Source organism: Cetorhinus maximus, chromosome 12, assembly GCF_964194155.1.
Source record: "Cetorhinus maximus chromosome 12, sCetMax3.hap1.1, whole genome shotgun sequence".
NCBI lineage: Eukaryota > Metazoa > Chordata > Chondrichthyes > Lamniformes > Cetorhinidae > Cetorhinus > Cetorhinus maximus.
In genome coordinates this window covers 85,038,121-85,059,729 of record NC_135890.1, presented here as the reverse complement: position 1 = coordinate 85,059,729, position 21,609 = coordinate 85,038,121, and the positions used below count along the sequence as shown (strand labels likewise).

Here is a 21,609-nt window from a genome sequence, read left to right as displayed (position 1 = left end):
GTGCAGTGGCGGGCTAAGAAAACAGCATTCTTGTTAACATACTAAATATAGGGAAGAGAGTGCAATTAGAAGTTGATGAATATGCCAAGGACTCTCTCTTCTAGATTTAGCCTGAGGTGGCAACCAGGAAGGTTGACAGCATTAGGTAGCATCAGGCTTTAATGTTCGTCAGACAGTTGGCGAGTGTAGCAACAGCATGCAGATAAGGCTGAAGCATTCGCAACCCACTTCAGCCAGAAGTGCCAAGTGGATGATCCATCTCGGCCTCCTCCAGAGCATCACAGATGCCAGTCTTCAGCCAGTTTGATTCATTCCACATGATATCAAGAAATGGATGAAGGCACTGGATAGTGCAAAGGCTATGGGTCCTGATAATATTCCGGCAATAGTACTGAAGACTTGTGCTCCAGAACTTGCCGCGCCCCTAGCCAATCTGTTCCAGTACAGCTACAATACAGGCATCTACCCGGCAATGTGGAAAATTGCCCAGATATGTCCTGTACACAAAAAGGACAAATCCAACCCAGCAATTACTGCCCCATCAGTCTACTCTCGATCACCAGTTGGAGGTCAATCATCTCAGTTCCAGGACATCACTGCAGGAGTTCCTCAGGGTAGTATCTTAGGCCCAGCTGCAGCTGCTTCATCAATGACCTTCCATCATAAGGTCAGAAGTGGGGATGTTTGCTGATGATTACACAATGTTCAGCACCATTCGCGACTCCCCAGATACTGAAGCAATCCATGTCCAAATGCAAGACCTGGACAATATTCAGACTTGGGGGCTAACAAATGGCAAGTAACATTTGTGCCACACAAGTGCCAGGCAATGACCATCTCCAACAAACCAACAAGAGAGAATTTAACCATCACCCTTTGACATTCAATGGCATTACCATCGCTGAATCCCTCACTATCAACATCCTGGGGGGAAATTACCATTGACCAGAAACTGATCTGGACTAGCTATATAAATACTGTGGCTACAAGAGCAGGTCAGAGGCTAGGAACCTGCGGCGAGTAACTCACCTCCTGACTCCCCAAAGCCTGTCCACCATCTACAAGGCACAAGTCAGGAGTGTGATGGAATACTCTCCACTTACCTGGATGAGTGCAGTTCCGACAACACTGAAGAAGATCAACACCATCCAGGACAAAGCAGCCCAATTGATTGGCACCCCTTCCACAAACATTCACTCCCTGCACCACCGACAAACAGTGGCAGCAGTATGTAACATCTACAAGATGCACTGCAGAAACTCACCAAGGCTCCTTAGGCAGCACCTTTCAAACCCACGACCACTGCCATCTAGAAGGACAAGGGCAGCAGATACATGGAAACCGCCACCTGCAAGTTCCCTTCCAAGCTACTCACCATCCTGACTTGGAAATGTATCACTGTTCTTTCACTGTTGCTGGGATCAAATCCTGGAACTCCCTGCCTAATGGCATTGTTGGTGTACCTACACCACAGGGACTGCAGCGGTTCAAGAAGGCAGCTCACCATCACCTTCTCAAGGGCAATTGGGAATGGGCAATGCTGGATACGATGCCCACATCCTGTAAATGAATAAAAAAGCTTTCCAAAGCTGCTTCAACAGCAACTCCCAAAATCATGACCGCTACCACTTGGAACAACAAGGACAGCAGGTGCATAAGAATGGATGGGAACACCACCACATCCCCCTTCAAGTCGCACACCATCCTTGGAATTAGTTCACCGTGCTTTCATCATTGCTAGATCAAAATTCTGGAACTCCGTACCCAACAGGACCGCAGAAGTTTAAGAAGGCAGCTTGCTCCCACCTTCTCAAGGGTAATTAGGGATGGGCAATAAATGCTGGCCTTGCCCAGTTTGGATGGGAACAAAAATGCCTTGCTTCATGATTGCAGTGTGTACTTTTTTTAATGCACCAATTCTATTCCATTGAACAAGAAGCACAGCAAGCAATATGCTCCAGAAGAATTGCAAGTGCACTGGACAGGGCCTTGGGTCAGAATATCGGTCTAGTGCAATGAGTGTCAGTCATTCTTCAGATGCACCACAGTCCACACTGGATTTTATTTTTAGTGTTAATCTTGGCTCAGCATAACACGCTTGCCTGAGTCAGAAAGTTGTGGATTCATGTCTCACTCCAGAGACTTGAGCAGAAAAATCGAGGCAGACACTCCAATGCAGTTCTGAAGGAATTGCTGCACCTTCTTTCAAATGAGTCGTTAAACCGAGGCCCCATCTGGCCTTTCAGGGGCACTATTTTGAAGAATCAAAGTGAAATTATCCCTAGTGTCCAGCCAATATTTATCTCTCAATAAACATCAGTAAAAGCAAACTATCTGTTCATTACATTATTGTTTGCAGGAGCTTGTGTGCAAATTTTTCTGCCATATTTGCTGTTACAATGGTAACAGCACTTCAAAAAGTACTTCATAGGCGGTAAAGTGTTTTGAAGTCATGAAAGATGCTATGATCCAATTTTTTTTCTTTTATAAAACATTACTTTGTAACTGAAACAGTGATATTTTTCAGTTTTTATTTATGGAGCTTTTTGTTTACTTAAAATATGAATAAAAATAAATCAAAACTTGATATTTGTGGGCATCTTATGACATACTAATGTCAAATGCAAAATGGTGGTGTCATGGCTGTTATTTGCCTCAAGTAAAGAATACAAATTGTTTTATATGCGCCAGTGAAATTTGAGGTTTTATGCCACCTGGTCATTAATTATATTTTTATAGGAAAATTCAAATTGCTTTATTTTAAAAGAAATATTTGAGTATGCTTTTCCTTTTTTGAATAAAGAACCTTGCAATTTTAAATCTTGATGGATGTGAGTATGTTTTATCCCTAGAGTTGGCTTGTTCACGAAGTAAATGCATAGCATTTGGTTGATGCTTTTAGTATTCCAATGAGAACTGTTAAAAGATTTTCTTTTGCCCACAAAATATATTTGGCAAGAAAAGACTTGCTTTAAAATTAAAGGCTGAACACTGTATCATATAAAAACCAACATGTCTGTGTGATGAGAGTGAGGGAACATGTGTACACAGAGGGCTACGGTAGCAATCCTGTGAAAAAAGCTCCAATGAGCAGATTTCAGATTCCATTTAGTTGATTAAAGGCACCAAAAAGGTCCTTGTTTCAGGTGCTTTAGAGATTTCCTCAGACAGTCCTTTGGGCTAAGCTGCTCAAAATGATAATCCATAAACAGTGGGGAAATGGTAATAGAAGCACAAATATTGTAGAATTGTGGCACAAGGCCAAAGTCTAATGGATTTTTCTTTGCTTCTGAGGAGCAGACTTTTAGCTGTAAATTGTGGGTGCAGTTGGCAGCCCAGTCCCACAGTAGGTGTCAGATTGTGGCGTATAGTTTGCTTGCCAAGAAAAGGATACTTCTGTCTGAGCAGCAGCTTGCAGAATAATTGATTAATTGTCAAATTACTTTATGAACTTTAGATTGATTAATTCGAGAGCACTTTGCCTGGCAAATTCTTACAAATGAATAATAAAAGCTCTTGTTTGTCTTTGTATTTAAATTGATACTGCTTCTGCATTAGCAGATGTGAATCCCTGTAAAAGCACTAGCACTGTGATGAAGGCTTGTTGTCTTTTTCCCATGATGATTCCCCTGTGGGGAATGAGATTTGATTTTGTGAGTAGTTTTGGAAAAAAAATGCTTTAGGATCTACGGGTTGTTGTCATGTTGCAGACCAAAGACCCATGCTAGAAGGGAACTGGAATGCAGTGATGGATTGGGAATTTGTAATCTCTGAACACTGTTACAGGGTGTATTATGGGTTCTATTATACAAGCTCACAAAAATAGCCTGAACTCACCAGCCTCCCTATCAGTCATTCACCTTGATCATCCCCATCATCCCTCTGGCCTTTTATCGTCCAACACTTTTGCCCTCACCCTCTCCCCTCCTTTCCATCCCCCACCTCGGTCCAGTTATTCCTCCATCCACTAACCCCACTTGGCCTGAATAATGTTGAGAAGTTATTGGTTTAGCTTTCTCCAAATACCAAAAGATTTGAAAGTCATATTGCTCCTCTAATTAGAGGACATAATGGCGCTTATAAAAAAAAATGGAGGAAGAGGTGAAATTGGTCTTCAGTTGTGTAAAACAGCTTATGGCAAATTCAGCACCCTTTTTAGACCGTGCCCAAATGTATTTTCTGTTACAAACTTAAGAAATTGATGGGCAGGGAGAGACCAGTTGGTCCATCTAGCTTTCTCCATATTCTTGATGCCTAGGGCATCATGACTAGATACTTCATACACTCCAGCAGCCATGTAATGTAACCCAAGGTTGGAAGGAAATCAAAGTCTGGAACATCCCTTCCTCACCCCCTCAGGCAATTGAAACTGGTCTTGGAGACAATATTGACCATGATTATACAACCTTTTAAATTGCCTAAGATGTGACCTCTGTTCCAGCCAAGAAGCGGCCCAGGTTCCTTTTGACAACTTACAGGGAGCTAGCACGCGCTGCATATTGCAGCAACACATTCCAGAGGCTCACTAATCTCTCGGAAAAGAAGAATTGCCTATTTCTAGTCTATTTCTACTCTGTGTACTTTAAATACCTCTGTCCAATCTATCAATCCAACTCCTTCATTGTTTTATATACTTCCATCAGGCCACCTCTAAGTCTATGCTGTTCTAAAGTAAATAGACCCAACTCTCTAAACCTATCTGAGTAAATAAGGTTGTTTAAGCTGGAAATCATTCTTGTGGCTCTCCTCTGAACAGTTTTTTTTAAGGCCACTCTATCACACACCAGGTGAGGTGACCAAAACTGGACCTCCTGCTCCAGATGCCATCTAACCACGGACTTGTAAGCGTTGAAGGCTTTTTTGACTTGTATTGAATGGTTCAGTTAATACAATCTAATATCCTGTTTCAAACATAAAAGCAAAATAATGCAGATGCCAGAAATCTGAAATCAAAACAAAAAATGCTGGAAATACTCAGATCAGACAGCATCTATGGAGAATGTTTTGTGCCATAGTGACCCTTCATCAGACCTGAGGAAAGTTAGAAATGTAATAGGTTTTGAGCAAGTGGAGCGGGAGTGGGGTGGGGTGGGGTGGTGGGCTGCAGGGGTGGTGGTGTGGAACAACAAAAGAGAAGGTCTGTGATAGGATGGAGGGCAGGAGAGATTAATTGACAAAAGGTTTCATGATACAAAAGCCAGAGTGGTAATGGGTACAGTGAAGGAACAAAAGCTGTGTCCAGAGAGGTTTGAATGGCTGCATAGGAACCATCAGAATGCAACATGAAGGAATAAAGAAAGAAATGAGACCAAACCAAACAAAACATGAAACAAAGTAGAGACAGAGGTTATGATCTAAAATTGTTGAATTCAGTGCTGAGTCCAGAAGGCTGCAGAGTGCCGAATTGAAAGATGAGATGCTGTTCCTCAAGCTTGTGTTAAGCTTCATTGAAACACTGTAACAGGCCAGGGACAGAAAGGACAGAATGGAAGCAAGATGGAGAATTAAAATGACAAGTGACAGGAAGCTCAGGGTCATGTTTGTGGACTGAACAGAAGTGTTCTGCGAAGTGGTCACCCATTGGTCTCCCCATTGTCAAGGTTACCACATCATGGGCAGCGAACACAATATACAAAATTGGAAGTAGTACAAGTAAATCACTGTTTCACTTGGAAGGAGTGTTTAGGACCTTGGATGGTGAGAAGGGAGAAGATGCAACTTGGCTTGCTAAAGGGTTCCAGTAAAGCTTAACACAAGCTCAAGAACAGTATCTCATCTTTCAACTCGGCACTCTACTGCAGTCTTCTGGATTCAACCTTGAGTTTAACAATTTTAGATCATTACCTCTGCCTCCATTTTGTTTTCTCTTTTTGCAGGTTTGGTTTTGTCTGGTTTCTTTCTTTATTCCTTCACATTGCATTCAGACAGCTGCTATGCAGCCATTCACAACTCACCTGGACCTTTGTTTCTTTATTATATCCATTACCACTCCCTTTGGCTTTTTGTACCATGAAAGATTTTATCATTTAACCTGTCCTGCCCTCCACCCTATCACAGGCCTTTTTTTGTTCTTCCACACCCTCCCCCCCTTCCACTTGCTCAAAACCTATTACATTTCTAATTTTCCTTAGTTCTGATGCAGGGTCATCATAACCTGAAACTTTAACTCTGTCTGCGCAGATGTTGACTGATCCAATACACTGTTTGCTACATTGATCGTGAACCTTGAGCAATTTTTGCCCAATAACAGTAGATTCTTTTCTCTCTCTCAACCAATTTCATACTGCTCCTTGTAACAATAAACAAGAGGTAAATATATTCTGTATTGGGATAAAAGCAAAATGCTGCGGATGCTGGAAATCTGAAACAAAAACAGAAAATGCTGGAAAAACTCAGCAGTCTGACAGCATCTGTGGAGAGAGAAACAAAGTTAACGTTTTGAGTACATATGACCCTTCTTCAGAGCTGAAGAGAAGTGGAAATGTGATGAAATTTATACTGTTTAAGGGGGGTGGGTGTTTAAGGCCAGCTGGTCATCTATCCAGCTCCACCTGCCTCACCACCTGAAACGTCTTTGTCACGACGATGTATCATGTGCAATGTGGAATATTAATAGTTAGTTTCATTGGCTGGTGTAATGCTCTGCATTGTTTTTAAAAGGGAAAGAAACAGCTGGAACTGCAAGGACACTGCGTTTGAAAGTGGCTACAAAAGTCACCTGACCTACAAATTGGCCCAAGTTTCTAGAAGCCCCTGAAAGGAAATTACCAGCGGACATGTCCAGTCAGTTCCCCTGATGGACTTCTCACTAGCCATTGTCTGAACTCTCTGCAAAATATAAGGACAGTAGGCCACCAGACTTCTGATTCCAGAAACTACCAGGAACAAAGAAGCAAAAACAAAAATAGCTGGAAAAACCCAGCAGGTCTGACAGCATCTGCGGAGGAATACAGTTAACGTTTCGAGTCTGTATGACTCGAAATCAGAACTAAGGAAAAATAGAAATGAGATGAAATATAAGCTGGTTGAGGAGGGTGGGACAGGTAGAGCTGGATAGGGGGCCAGTGACTGGTGGAGGCAAAGAAGAGATTGCCAAAGATGTCATAGACAAAAGGACAAAGGGGTGTTGATGGTGGTGATATTAGCTATGGAGTGTGCTAATGGTGACATTAAGGGTAGAAAGCAGGATGAGCAAGTGACAGATAGCCCTAGTGGGGGTGGGGTAGGGGGGAATGGATCGAAATGGGCTAAAAGGTGGACAAAGAAGGACCAGCGAAACTTATGCAAGGAGGGTGCTTAAGGACCCGCTATCTGTTTCGATGGCATCTTGATAGCTTTGACAATGGGGGATCGATACTCTTTTGTTAACGTGGATTGTTCTCCATTGTGTGCCGATAGCAGCCATCATATTATCAGAACTCCAGTTGTGAAAAGCTATGACTGTAAGTTTGTCTGTTTGTTACAGCAAGAGGAGCCTGCAGAAGGCACCAGTAACATTCAGAAGAGGACTGCCGAATGTAACATTGTCTCTCTCTCTCTCTATCTCTCTCCCTACTATTCTCAAGTTCGAACCTATCTCTGTTACATTTTTGGAATATATCACAGAGATAGAGAATTTTAATCGAAAGGAACTTCAAGGGCAGAATTTTCCGCTCGGCGTGCGGGCGCGCGCCTGACACGCTTGAGAGTGAAATAACATGCGATGATGTCAGGCGAGTGTCCCAACATCATCACACACTCGTGCAATATTTCGGTTGGCAGGCGCACGAGAGTCAGCAGCGCACCTGCTGATAATCAAGAGGCCTATTAAGGTTGGCGGGTGGGCAAATCGGCCAGGTAGCCTTTGGATTTTTGAGGAAACCTTATCCACAGGTGGGATGAGGTTTCCATAATTAAGTAAAAATAAGATGAAAATGTTTTGATATAATTTTTATTATGTTTATGTTCCTGTGAGAGAGTCCTATGTGGGGATATTTTTTTCTGATTTTCAAGATATTTAGTTTTGATAAAATTCTTCAGCTCCCTGAGGCAGTTCTGTGCCTTCAGGGAGCTTTCATTGCGCTCTCCCACCATGCCTGCACAGACTTCAGTACTTGCCCTCCTCCCGATCCCACCCCAGCAGCACTGAGCTTCTCAGCGCACCTTTCACGCTGTCTGGCCATTAATTGGCCAGCCAATGTGAAATCGCGGTTGGGGGCTGATTGCGGGCGGCAGGCCGTTTCCCAGCCGCTCCCGGGCCTGCCCACCCGATGACCCAAAAATCCACTTTGCAAAAAGATGGATTACAGTTTAAAAAAGAGACTGTCTCCAGAAAAACAACCAGCTTAGACCAGCGACAACACAAATTTCAAGACCACCAAAGGAACATCAGAATGTGTATTTCCTTCTTCTATCTTATGGACCTTAACTCTTATCAATTCCACCTCCTCCACCCTGTAACTTGTTCTGTTTCGTATGCTAGTGTGTGTGTTTTGTTTGTCGTGGGATTGGGGATGTGTTTTTACCTTTTTAATAAGTCTTATTATACTTTTACCTGAGTGAGTTTATAGCAATAAAATCAAGTCCTTACTTCTTAACTCGAGATCTGGCTGACTTATTTCTTCATATAACTTTATATACAGTCAAGTACATATTGAATTGACAAATCTCAATTTTCTAAAAATTGAAACTCTGTTATAGCCAACCTCAGGAGTGGAAAAGAGAAGAATGTATTCCCCCCTCCGGATTTGGTCATAACAGCTTTGCCTACATGCAACATACTGCATTAGTTTAGGTTAAATGCCATTTGCCATTGTTTAGCCCATTCCCCTAATGCACCTAATCTTTTGCAGAAAACTATACTCCTCTACAGTCTTAACACTCAAATAAGTACTTGTATCATCTTCAAATGTGCTGATCATATCCCAACATCACTCTCCAGGTTTTTAATGAAAACAGTGAAGGTTAATAGGCCTAATACTTATCCACAACCATTGAGTACAATTTTTGCTTGCAGGTTGTAGCTGGCTATTAACCGGTTTACTGTGATACTACAAATTCTATCTTAGAGTAATCTGATTTTTTTTTAAACTTAGAGTAACTTGAAGTTAATGGGGAAAAAAAATAGTCTGCAGTGTAAAATGGGCTGCTGATTTCATTGAGCTCATTACTAACAATTTTTTGGCTACGTTGCACTCCTTATTTCCTGATTATCTCCTTTCCTGATCCCTCTTGGAAATTGCACCTGGGAGCACAGGTTGGCTGCCCTTCTACTCGAGTGTTGCCAAAACGTGTTCTCTGGCCATTGCTAGAAGGTGCTTGTGAATGGTTTGTGCCATTATAAAACATAATGGCAAAGGATTCACTAGAACTATTTAATCTTTTCTTAAAAAGGACATTTTTCATAACGATTGTTGTGTTTCATCTGGTTTCAGTTCCAGTCTCTCTCTCTCTCTCTCTCCTCTCTGGAGGGTGGATTTGCTATAATTCCAGGAATCTGTTACTGTAGAAGTGTTCTTTTCTGATCATTGTCCAGCTGGAGTATGAATTATAGCTTAACAACTGGTGCTGTGTTGTGGCTTGAACCTGCAACACTAATAAAGATCAGGTTTCCTTGCGTTGAGACTGTGCGCTGGAGTTAAAAGTGCCGCTTAAGTTTCTGTCTGAATCAGAATCCTCACGGGCTTTCCATTTTTCTTCCCTAATTTGGATTTAGGAAACCCATAAAAAGGAAAATGAAGCTAACTAAAATGAGAAATATATTTAAAATAAAGTTGTACAAAGCATCAGAATCAAGATTTTTTTTCCTCCAACATTTTTAGAAGTCACAGATATTTCTGTAATTAACTCACTGTTGATGCAGAATGGGAATTCTGACATTACCTTATGCAGTGAAAGTAGTATTTTAATGTGTGTAGCTGTTTTGTCAGGGTCAAAGAAGCAAATCAACTGAGCTTTTATGGACAATTCTTTCAATCCCTGTGGGCATTTGTGAACCAAATTTACCAAACGACCCGCCCCAACTGAAGGAATTACCAACAATGTTTCACGTCTTGTAACTTTAACACAAATCAAAATCAATGTAAATGAAACATGAATTAACAGGCAAATAACCGTTGGTATGAACTCTAAATTACACACGCAATGGTAGATGCAACAAAGATATATCTCACTGATGATCTAGGCGGTCCACTCCACCTGTATGGCACGAATTTCAGCCACACAGTTCTTCCAAGCTCCGATCGTCCTTAGGCAGAATTCCAGTCCCTTTCCTTCAAGGATTTGGCCAATTCTTTGCAGGGAGCAGCATCTGCATAAACAGGATTCTGCCCATGCAATCATTTACACAATGGCGCACTTCGTTCCGGAACCGTCTCAACTCTCAGCTCCGGTTGGTTGTGGAAGCAAGGACCTACCAGAACCGCTTTTACCTCCACCTGGAATGGCTGATTCTGCGCATTCAAACACTCGGAAATAAAAGATACAGCGACAGTGGTCCAAAACGTGATTTCCGACTGCTCAGGGATCCAGCTCTCTGTGTCTGCTCACTGACCGCCTCCTCTCACCAGTTCCTGTCTTCCCTCTTTGTCTGCCACACAGTCTCTGTATTTTAACTTCCTGCTGGTACTGCTACCAGGTCGAGGGTTGCCAGCTCACATGGACTAGTACTTCATTATCCAAAAATTATAATTGGTCTATTTACAAGTAATACAAATTCTTAAAAGCCCTTTTAAAACATTAAAGTAATTACAAATTTTCCTTACTGTTACTGGTTCTGGGTAAAAGGCCATCACACAATAAAGAGAACAAAGGAATGAATAGTGCAGAAGACTTGTATTTTGAAGAAGGGAGATTTTGACTACTTTCCTACATACCAGTTAAACATCACTTTAAAATATGCTACTCGGTGTTTAAATCAATGAATCACTATTTCTTACATTGGATAAATGCATAATTGAGGAATCGAACCAAAGGGGAAAAAAGTGAAAATATCAGTAACATAGTCACATTTCCAATTTGGGCACAGTCAGAAAGCTAAGCACAAAGTGTGCTTGAAATTGGGATATTTTTATGAAGTAAAATTATGGTCCAAGCTTCCACCCAATTTCATCTGCATAATCACAAATTTTAAATCTTCAGTAAACTAGCGCAACTGGTCGTTGAACATAATTGTTTTTCTTTCCTTACAGTAGGAAATAGTAGCATAGTGGTAATGTTACCGAATTAGAAATCCGGAGGCTTGCACTAATGCTCCAGGGACACGAGCTTAAATCCCACCACGACAGCTGGTGGAATTTAATTTAAATTCAGTAATAAAATCTTGGAATGAAAAGCTAGGTTCATTAACGTCCTGCAGGAGAGGAAATCTGCTGTCCTTTACCCGTCTGGCCTACCCATGACTCCAGATCCACAGCAATGTGGTTGGCTCTTAAATGCCCTCTGAAATGGCCTAGCAAGCCACTCAGTTAGAAGGTGGCTCCCCATCACCACCTCAAGGACAATGAAGGATGGGCAACTAATGCTGGCCTTGCCAGTGATACTCACATCCCAGGATCAAATAGAAAAAAAAAATATTCATTGGTGTATTTAAAATGGTAACCTTGTGCAGTATTATTAATACAGCTGAAAATGGGTTTATCACAATGATTAAACATTTTTAAATAAGAGTTTCCAGTCCTCTGCCTCAGTTTTTCTTAAACTGGGGTCCCTGAACAACTGGGGAACAGGATTTTCCAGGAGTTCCAGGAAACAATATAAAAGTGCTTACTGAACAACACTAGTCTTAGGGGTGGATGACACGGGCAAATATCCAGGGCAGCATCATCGGGGCTTGGATCTCACCTAATCACCACGGAGCCACTCAGGGCGACCTGTCACTCTGTAAGACTCCGAGCTTTTTTAGTTAAAAGCCATGCATGGCAAATGTTAATGGAGTCTGCAGCCTCTTGCATTGGTGCACTGTCACTCAAGGCTGTCAAAATATTCACAGATCATCCTTCAGCTGGTCTGCCAATGCTGTGCAGGGCCACTACTTACCAGACTGAATAAATCAAATTCTATTTTTAATTACATGGATTTTTTTTATGGATGTACTGGGGAAACTAAATTGTGCAATTCTACATATTCCTCCATGATAAACAAGATGTTAGCTTTTATATAAAATGATTTAAGAGCGTTCTTATCAAACATCACACTAAGAATAGACAGGCACTTCAGTGAGAAACAGGCACACCCATCCCGCTGATATCTGTAAATAAATAATCCATTTGAAAAGGGGTTATTCAACCAACATCTACTGTACTACTTTGAACAACCCTTTCTGTTATTTCACTAAAGTACTCCAGAATCTGTTTTTAACCAGCGGTAAAGATTGCAGAAGCTCGATTTGCATTTGATGTAACTTGCTTTTAAAATTTCCCATCTCTCCTGGTGTCGGTTTGTTCAATTTCAAGCAGGTTGTGCTGATTGTAGCCAGCAGAAACTCGAGACCAACTTATTCCTTTATAGACGATAACACTCAGTTTCTGTTAGTGATAAATCTATTTTAATCTTGGTTGTTTGCAGGAAGATTGTGCATTTTTTATGTAAGACAATGCCTTTAATATTGGCACTATAAGTAATCATAAATAAGGAAATTGTCATAAAACATAACTACATCTAAATAATCTATTCTAACCAGAAGGTGAGGGGATTACGCCTTGAATCGTTGTCAAATTTTCTTAACAGTCTTATGAGCATTGCTTGTACTAAGTGCAACAAATACTGATTAATTTGATTAAAATTAATATATTTTCAGACAAACATTTCATTGTACCTTTTTATGGTCCTTTAGAAAATGTGCTTTGCCCTAGAGGATTTAGGTAGTCTACAAAATACAATAGTGGAACTGGTATTTCAGGAAATTATCTGATGTAATATATCAATAAAATGGTCTCACTAGTCAACATGGTATTATTTATATTTTGAGGCACCTAATGGTGTTGTAAATGTGGGTAAATTATGAAATGTACAGTATTCCCTTTACAACATTTCATGAATTGAGGAGAGGATTTTATGAAAAAGGGATTTGCTCCCAAATAATTGAAGTTTAAAAAACAAAAATGTTTGAGTTTCCTTTTTCCATCAATCTTTATGCAGTGTTCCACTTTGGCACTATTTTAGTGTGTGTCAACTCTTCTCTTTTAGAGTGAGAGTATATGACCTTCGGACAAGTAAAGAAGTGATGTCACTCTATGGCCATCAACTGGGTGTTTCATCAGTGCAGATGGATGACTGGAAGATTGTCAGTGGCGGTGAAGAGGGATTGGTTTGTGTGTGGGAACAACGAATGGGAACCAAACTCTGGGAAATGCATTCCAGGTATGACGTTATTGAACTTAGAATTTTTTTTTATTTAAGGTAATTGCTCATCCATTTATTTCTTCGGATTGATCACACGAGAAAGAAATTTCAGTTGTAACAATTTGTTCATTCAAATGTAGCTTTGTTTAGGAAATTGCAAACTCATGTATTAGGTGTGGTTTTCTAAAATCTGCCAAAGATCCTTTTCTCACTTCCAAATTTTACAGTTTGTGCACCTTGTCGCATCTTCCAAACATATCTCAAAGTATGTCACATTAGGCGAATTGCTTTTCAAGCGCAATATGTATACAGCACAATCAAAGAGACAGTAATAACTAGACAGCGCTAGTTAATGTTTTGCTGGCATTGATTGATGAAGAAAATTGGCCAGGGCACCAGAAAATTCCCTGGTCCTTCTTGAGTAATGCCAGATGATTTCTTTAATGCATGCAAAAGCAACTTATGCAAAGAACAGCACCTCCATTTCTTCCTCAATGGGGTAAGTCCTCGCTTAACGTCGATTTGCTTAATGTTGTTTCCCTTTAATATCGTTAATAAAGTACTGTCAGTACATCTGTTTAACAATGCCAGTTTTACTTTAACGTTGTTTGTATTTTGATTGCTGGTTGTGTGACCTACCTTATCTTGAGTAACTTGGTCTGACTCAGTTACTTCAAACTGGTTTATTAACACTATATACAAGATAGGTTACAGAGTAGGTATGTCTATCATGAGTACAGATTGTTCCACCTGCTCTACAGAATCTCTAACACCTGACTGCTGATGTCACATCATGATATACATCACTCATTAGCATAACTATTCTATTAACCCATTATACTACACATTCCCCCAAGTATCATATCAACTTCTTTAATAATGTTACATTTCTGTAATTTCCTTTTACTGTTACAGATTCTATGCCACTCCTACTCTTTGACCCCCTCCCCTCCCACACTTGCTTCCCCTGCCAATTCGCTGTTATAAGGGATTCATTTGCCTACTATGTCCTGAGCCCTCTGGGAAGACATCTTGGAAACATGTGGGTGCTGTTCTGTCCTCTGAAGGACATCATCGTCGGCAAAATGGGACAGCAGCGTTCCAGATCTACTGGTAATTGGGGTGTGATCTTCAGGACTGCTGAACTGTAAAGACCATGGAATCTTTTTAAAGAAAGACTGATCCAAGAGAGAAAATGGACGGACATCAACACTTGGACTCTCTTGAACTGGAGGAGAATAGATTGGGACTTGCTCAGGAATCTTCTGCTCCCTCGTAACGCACTGGGGATAGACCTGAGAAGACGAAGGATCTTCAACTCTACTGAAGACTTTCACAGCCGTATCATTGACTGCTACATTGAGGATGAGAAAGGTATTAAAGATCTGGAATTCTAACGGGTCTGGACAACGAGAAGAAGAACGGCAAAAATACTGTAGACATTGCAGGAGATGAAGAAGATATGATTTCCTGGTGACATTTTGGAAACGTTAACTTTCCGTAAGCAGTGGTAATATTGCCACACTTCCCTCAGTGCAAGATTACTCCACCCTGGGCAATGAGAAGACTGTGTGAAGATAAAATAAGACAACACCATTTTCAGGAATGGAATGAATCTCCAGAACTACAGGAAGTCAAAATTCTTGTACGGGATTCTGAAGCTGTAGCAGTTCTGAAGATTTGGCCTCAGCTTCTGCAGTGAAGGACATCATTAATGGGAAGAAGATTTTCTGATGAGATTGAAGCATGGGCATCAACTTAATTGCGCCTAAGCTAAAAGGCTGTACCAACACCCTGGCAGTGTGATGCTCTGTGGAATTGAGCATTTTTTTTCCCCCCCGGCCAACTCTTCATGGGTTAACCAGCAATATACAAGGAAGGCATCTCATTGGCAGGTTCAGTGGGATAAGGATATGAATGCTGTTCTTCCACAGCAAACACAGCTGACTCCTCAAAAAAAAAGCAGAGACTTCATATGTTTCAGCAGTAAATTTGAATAGCATACCAACCCCTAGGACCTCATCTTCCAACATATCACTCAGTGCTACAATGGCTTCTTTCTCATTACCTTCTCCAGGAACGAGCCTAGGGCCAAAAGGTCCTCTTGCAGATGGCCATCAGCTACTGCAGTGCCTTCTGTGTCCACATCCTCCGGCATATCTTTAAAGAGAACTGAGAGATCCACAATCTCAGTCTCTGCTTGGGGTCTAGTGGATGATGTCCCTGTGATGGAGAGTGAATCACTGCTCAATGGATTACCCTCAGCAGCTGCTTTAGAATGAAAATCCACTGGTTCTACACTTGACTTTGGGAATTCCTCCATGAAAGTCATCCAGTTGTCCAGTTTGTAGGTTGTCATCTTTTTCCAAAATGCCCAGTTGTATACAGATATCTCCACTCATTAAGGATACACATTTGATTGTAGACAACATAGAGGGACTCATTAATCTGCTGCCCCTTGTGGTGATGAGTGGTAATTAACTGACCTTTTATTGAAAGATTTGTGCTACCTGGACCTTGCAATTTAATGTCTGATGGATAGAGGGATATTGATTGGAACCAGTCCAGATTATCAGCTAATACTGTAGCCCAGCTCTCATACCAATTTTAAAGTCAGTGTCAAAGCCTTTAACTTTCACTGTAACTGACCAATAGTCTTGATCAAGACTATTTACTTCCCTTAGAAACTCTGTAATTTTGTGTGTCGTTTTTTTCCAATTTCTTGAATAGTTCATAATTCATAAATATTATATTGTCGTCTTCCTGTATTAAAGTTGAGAGACTTACAGAAGCACTTGAAATGTCCAGTATTCCCACTCTGAACACAATCTTGGCATCTGTGTTGCTTCTTTGTGCCGCAGCATAAGCACCTCAAGGTGGCTGCTGTAGAGCTTTCCGTCCTTTCACCCATTTTGGTGGGCTTATGAGTGGGTGGGGCTGCCGCCCTTGGGCCTACCCAGCTAACGGAGTCATCTAGAGGCTCAGTGTCGCGACGATTATACCCGGATTTATCCGAGTTCGACGTGTCTCGCGTACTGAACAGCTTGATCGAGAGTGAGGTCATCGCCTGTAAAATATCTGAGAGCTTTCCATCGTGGACTCCGATAATGTGGTTGCGAATAAGTTCATCTTTCAATGCACCATATCTGCAAGAACTAGCTAGGCGATACAAGTCAGTCAGAAATAATTCAATGGATTCCCCTGGTTTTTGGGACCTTTGACTAAACCATGCTCGTTCAATTACAAGGTTTCATTTTGGACTAAAATGCATGTTGAAGTCTTTTAGACAGTCTCAAAGTCTGCGGAGGTCTCTTCTACCCCCTGTTTCAAAAGGACATCGTTGGTGACTGATCCTACTGCATAAAGGAATGAACTAACCTGGTGCTTCTGCCCTTTAACATGCAGGCCCAATGCTTCTCGACACCGGAGGAAGTGTTTCTTTCATAACTCCCACTTTAGACCTCTGCGGGCCCTCGAGTCTTTCAAACGGGCAAAGTAAGGACGGTGACTGTTCGTTGCCCCCTTCTTAGGCAGGTTTCCAGATTCCTGCTTCCATCAGGTTTCTTCCAATTTCGTACCTTGGTGTTCCATTGATAGCACCAACCCTTCGCTAGATTGGTGTCACCGCTTCTGCTACCATGTTTCGTATGCTGGCTGTGTGGCCTATCTTACCATGTAACTGTGATGTGACTCAGGTAGTTACTTCAAACTGGTTTATTAGCACTATATACAAGATAGGTTACAGAGTCTCTCATGAGTACAGACTATTCAGTCTGCTCTACAGAGTCTCTAGCATGTGACTGTTGATGTCACTGTTACATCATCACATATACACTAACTCATCACCATAACTATTAACCCATTATACTATAGTTTGCTGACATGACTTTTCCCTCCGTGCTTCCATCCTTGCCCTCAGACCCTCATCTTCCCGCTCCCAGCCTTGCCGACTCAACCTTCCCCACACCCCCGCCCCACCTCCCAGCCTTGTCTTGGCCAGCCTTGCCGACTGCCCCCTTTACCTCCCAGCCTTGCCAACTCCCCCTCCCCCCCCGCCCCCCCACCCCCAGATTGTCTCCCCACCTTAATGAGTGCGCCCCCCCCCCACCCCAACACCTTGCCGATGTCCCCCGCATGCCTCCCCTGCCCTTGCCAGTGCCCACCCTTCCGCACCCCCCCCCTCCGCCCCCCTTCCCCCCCTCCGCCCCCCTTCCCCCCCTCCCTCCCCTCCCTTCCCAACCCCCCCCCCCCCCCCCCCTTCCTCCGCCTCCCAGCCTCTGTTCTTACTTTAGTTCTCAGAGTCCGTTCAGTGGCTCCTGACTTCTGGCTGCCTGCTGTGTTTGCTTCTGAACTCACACTAAGTCCTGGGCTCCATCTAATGGCAGACATTAGTTATTGCAAATAATCAGGGCTTCAGCAGTTAAATGCACCAGCCAACTTCTGCCACTAGATGGAGCCTGGTCAATCTAAAAGTACCATGCACTGAGGTGAGTACTGTAATTTTCATTTAATTGTATATTGTATTTCTTTTATAATTAGTGGTGGATTTTATTTTGCAAGTTATTTCAGCTAGGAATGCACAGCATATTTGGTGCAGTATTCCAACTTGTGCATTGTTTTTTTCCGGGCGAAAAATGTCCAGAAGGACCTAATTCTGTCTTTGACTTTGATTCCTATGGGAACTATGATTTGCTTAAAGTTGTTTCACTTCAAGTCGCAATTTTCAGAGACACAACCACAACTTTAAGTGAGGACTTACTGTACTGCTCCACTAATGATATTTAATCAGTGCCAACCTAGATCATGTTCCCAAGCTCTTAAGTGGGACTTGAACCCAACAATCTTGTCAAATTTCTACCCTATCCTCCTGGTAACATGGACCCCATGCTCCACAACCACTGGAGTCCCCTGTGATACTTTGCCCGAGTGGCCATTTTTACTCTGAGTCTTGACAGTAATGAATGCTACCATATCTGAGCCCATTATTGTATCTGTAATAGAGGTGCATATATAGAGCAGGAATCTTTGGTAGCAATCGAGAACAGTCAATTTTCAATTCTTAACCCAGGGACTCGAAGGACATTTAGACTGGCACTACCTCTTGACTGAGATCAGTTCAGTACAGACAATGGATTGAATTGAATCTAACACCTTCCAGGTCTCCGTCACTCACTGGAAGGTCTGCTCAGCCATTAAGGGGTGCTACGATATTTTTTAAATTGCTAAAAGTACAAATTTTCTTAGGCAGAATTTAGAAAATCAAACTGAAAGAAATTGAGAAATTTCAAATGCTGGAAATCTGAAATAAAAACAGAAAATGGTAAAAATGCACAAAAGATTAATCAGTATTTGAAAGAAGAAGATAGATCAAATTTATCCTTCCAGATGCTGACTAACATGCTTTACACTTACAGTTTTTTCTGATTCATTGATGGAAAAGAACAACTGCAGCTACAGGCTAATCTTGTAATTACTGTTCCAGGCATCCTGTACGACACCTACGTTTTGGTGCACACACGCTGGTCACAGCAAATATACCTGATGAGAAATGTCCAAGAGGAGCCAGTATCATGGATGATGATTTAACAGCTCATCGTAGGTAAGACAGATCTACAGTAAGATCATGCTGTTCTGTCTATATAACACTCTAAGTGGAGCAGCATTGTGTATCCCATCCAAATAGAATCATCTATGTCATCTTCATTTAAAAATAATGATTAAAGTTTACCTGTATCATGTGTCAATCAAACTGCAGGTAATAGTTTGAGTCTGGAATCAGGTTTGTATTAAGTCCAAATAAATTGAGTCAACGTCTGCTTTGTATTCACTTTTTTCTTCTTAATCCATCTCAAAGTTTGTGCAAATTGGAACCATGAAAATTCTAATTTGGCAGTAAACTAGTATTAAATTAGTGATGTTACTCAGGAACCACAACACTGACGTTTTCTTTCTAGTCGTTCATGGGATTTGGCATCTCTGGCTGGGCCAGCATTTATTGCCCATCCCTAATTGCCCTTGAGAAGGTGGTGGTGGTGAGCTGCCTTCTTGAACTGCCGCAGTCCATGTGGTGTAGGTACATCCACAGTGCTGTTAGGGCCATTCCTTTTTAGTGGTTTGATACGACTGAGTGACTTGCTAGGCCATTTCAGAGGGCATTTAAGAGTCAACCACATTGCTGTGGATCTGGAGTCACATGTAGGCCAGACCAGGTAAGGATGGCAGATTTCCTTCTCTAAAGGACATAAGTGAACCAGATGGGTTTTTATGACAATGGTTTCATGGAGCAGAATTTTTCGCTCGGCGGATGGGTACGCGCCCAACCTGCTCGAGCGTGAAATGACACGCGTGTGCCAACATCAACACGCACTCTCGTGATATTTCACTAGGCAGGTGCGCGAGGGAGACGGAAGCGTGACTGCCATTAATTAACAGGCTAGTTGAGGCCTTTGACACACCAATTGTCTCTGAGTTTACGTAGCATGTGCGAATTTTCAGCGTCGTATAGGCAAAACAGGCAGGCGGGCAGGCCACAATTTGCAAAAACTCATCCAGGGGCAGGATAAGAAGGGTCAGCAACATTGTCAATATGAGTTCTATGGGGTTTTGGAGATCATGTGCTGCTGGTTGATTGTGTGAACTAGACAGCTTCATCTCACTTCAGGGCTCCATTCTGAGCATTTCCAAGCTTCATTTCAGCTCTCATTGTTGCCTTCCAGGCCCCCAGAGGATTCAGATCATGTGGACTCTTCCAGGTATCAGACAGCTTTCCCTCACGCTGTGAATGGGGATTCTGGTCTCTGCTGGTGGCACCTTCTCTAAGGAGTAAGAGAGGGGCAGAAGGGAGAGGCCAGGTATCCCAATGCAGCTTCCAGGGGAGGGACCTGTGGGAGGAGAGGCGCAGGCACAAGGGGAGCAGGGCCAGCAGGTAATCCAAGGTGGAGGGGGCCACAGAAGACGGCGCCATCCTGCTGCCAGGGTTTACAGGCTGCAATGCAGCTACCTCAATAAGTCCAAGGTGCAATGCCAAAGGAGGCTCTGTCTCTCAAGGGAGACAGTGACCTCCATTTGTCAGAGGATCGGGCCTGAGATCAGCTCCACCTGTGTGGGTGGACACCTCATGCCAGTGGCTCTGAAGGTCTGTGCCCTCCAGCTCTTTCCAGGGCTCAGTGGGGAATCTGTGTGGAGTCTTCCAATCAGCTGTCCATAGTTGCACCTAAACCGTTGACAGAAGCTCTGTTCAGGCGTGCATTAACTTTCATTCATTACCATACAGACGAGGCCAGCTAGGCCAAGCGAACCAGAGGCTTTGCAGCGATTGCTGGGTGCCATCGACTGCAAACATGTTGCCATCAAGGCGCTAGCGGGTGAGTCGAGTGCCTTTGTCAACAAGAAGGGCTTCCACTCCATGAACGTGCAGATAGTGTGTGATCACAGGATGCTGATTCTGCAAGTCTGTGCAAGGTACCCCGGCAGCTCCCATGACACTTAAATCCTCAGACACTCCCAGGTGCCAAGGCTCTTCAGTGCTCCAGCCTGAGTAGACGGATGACGCTACTGGGTGACGAGGGCTATCCCCTGAAAATGTGGTTCATGACGTCTCTTCGCCACCCAAGAACAGAGGCTGAGCAGCGTTACAATAGGAGCCACGCCTCCAAAAGGGCGGAAAATGATAGGTCTGCTTAAGAAGTGCTTCTGATGCCTGGACAATTCAGCGGGCACACTGCAATACCCCCCAGAGTGCGTGTCATTGATAGTGGTTGCATGTTGTGCTCTGCACAATCTGGCACTGGCAAGAGGGGACCCAGCAGAAGAAGAGGATCTTGACACAGCTGCGCAGGCCACAGATCATGAATCCAGTAGTGAGTCCGAGGACGAGCACTGTGAACAGAACACTGAGGGCATGGACACTGACCTGGGTAACCTCCAAGGAGGCAGGGACACCTGGGACGCTTTAATCCAACGCTCCTTCAGCTAGCCAACCAAATAAGAACCACCACCACATGCGGGGGCTGAAATTTCCATACTCGATCCCAGAGAGGACCATTTCCTTGGCCATCAACATCTGTGCCTTTGCAATAAAGTTTCAGGAGACACACGTCCGTCAATACATAATGGCCTACCCTGCACCTACAGAACAAATGAAGCATACAGAGGCCAATAGCACAAAATAAAATCTCATTTAATTGTGCATGTGAAACATAGCTGAAATAAACTTAAACCGGTGTTCTTAATCACACCATTAAAAAAGTTAAAGCAAAATGGGGGAACAAAATATCACCCGTGAAAAGG

General features: G+C 42.7%; 1 protein-coding gene across 1 annotated transcript in view; it reads left to right on the top strand.

The window, feature by feature from the left end:
- fbxw8 (F-box and WD repeat domain containing 8) overlaps window positions 1-21,609 on the top strand; it is a 165,141-nt gene that overhangs the window by 140,271 nt on the left and 3,261 nt on the right. Inside the window, exons 9-10 of the mRNA XM_078554028.1 lie at window positions 13,165-13,338; window positions 18,803-18,919. Of these exons, the coding sequence (XP_078410154.1) occupies window positions 13,165-13,338; window positions 18,803-18,919 (291 nt within the window). The remainder of the gene's footprint in view (window positions 1-13,164; window positions 13,339-18,802; window positions 18,920-21,609) is intronic.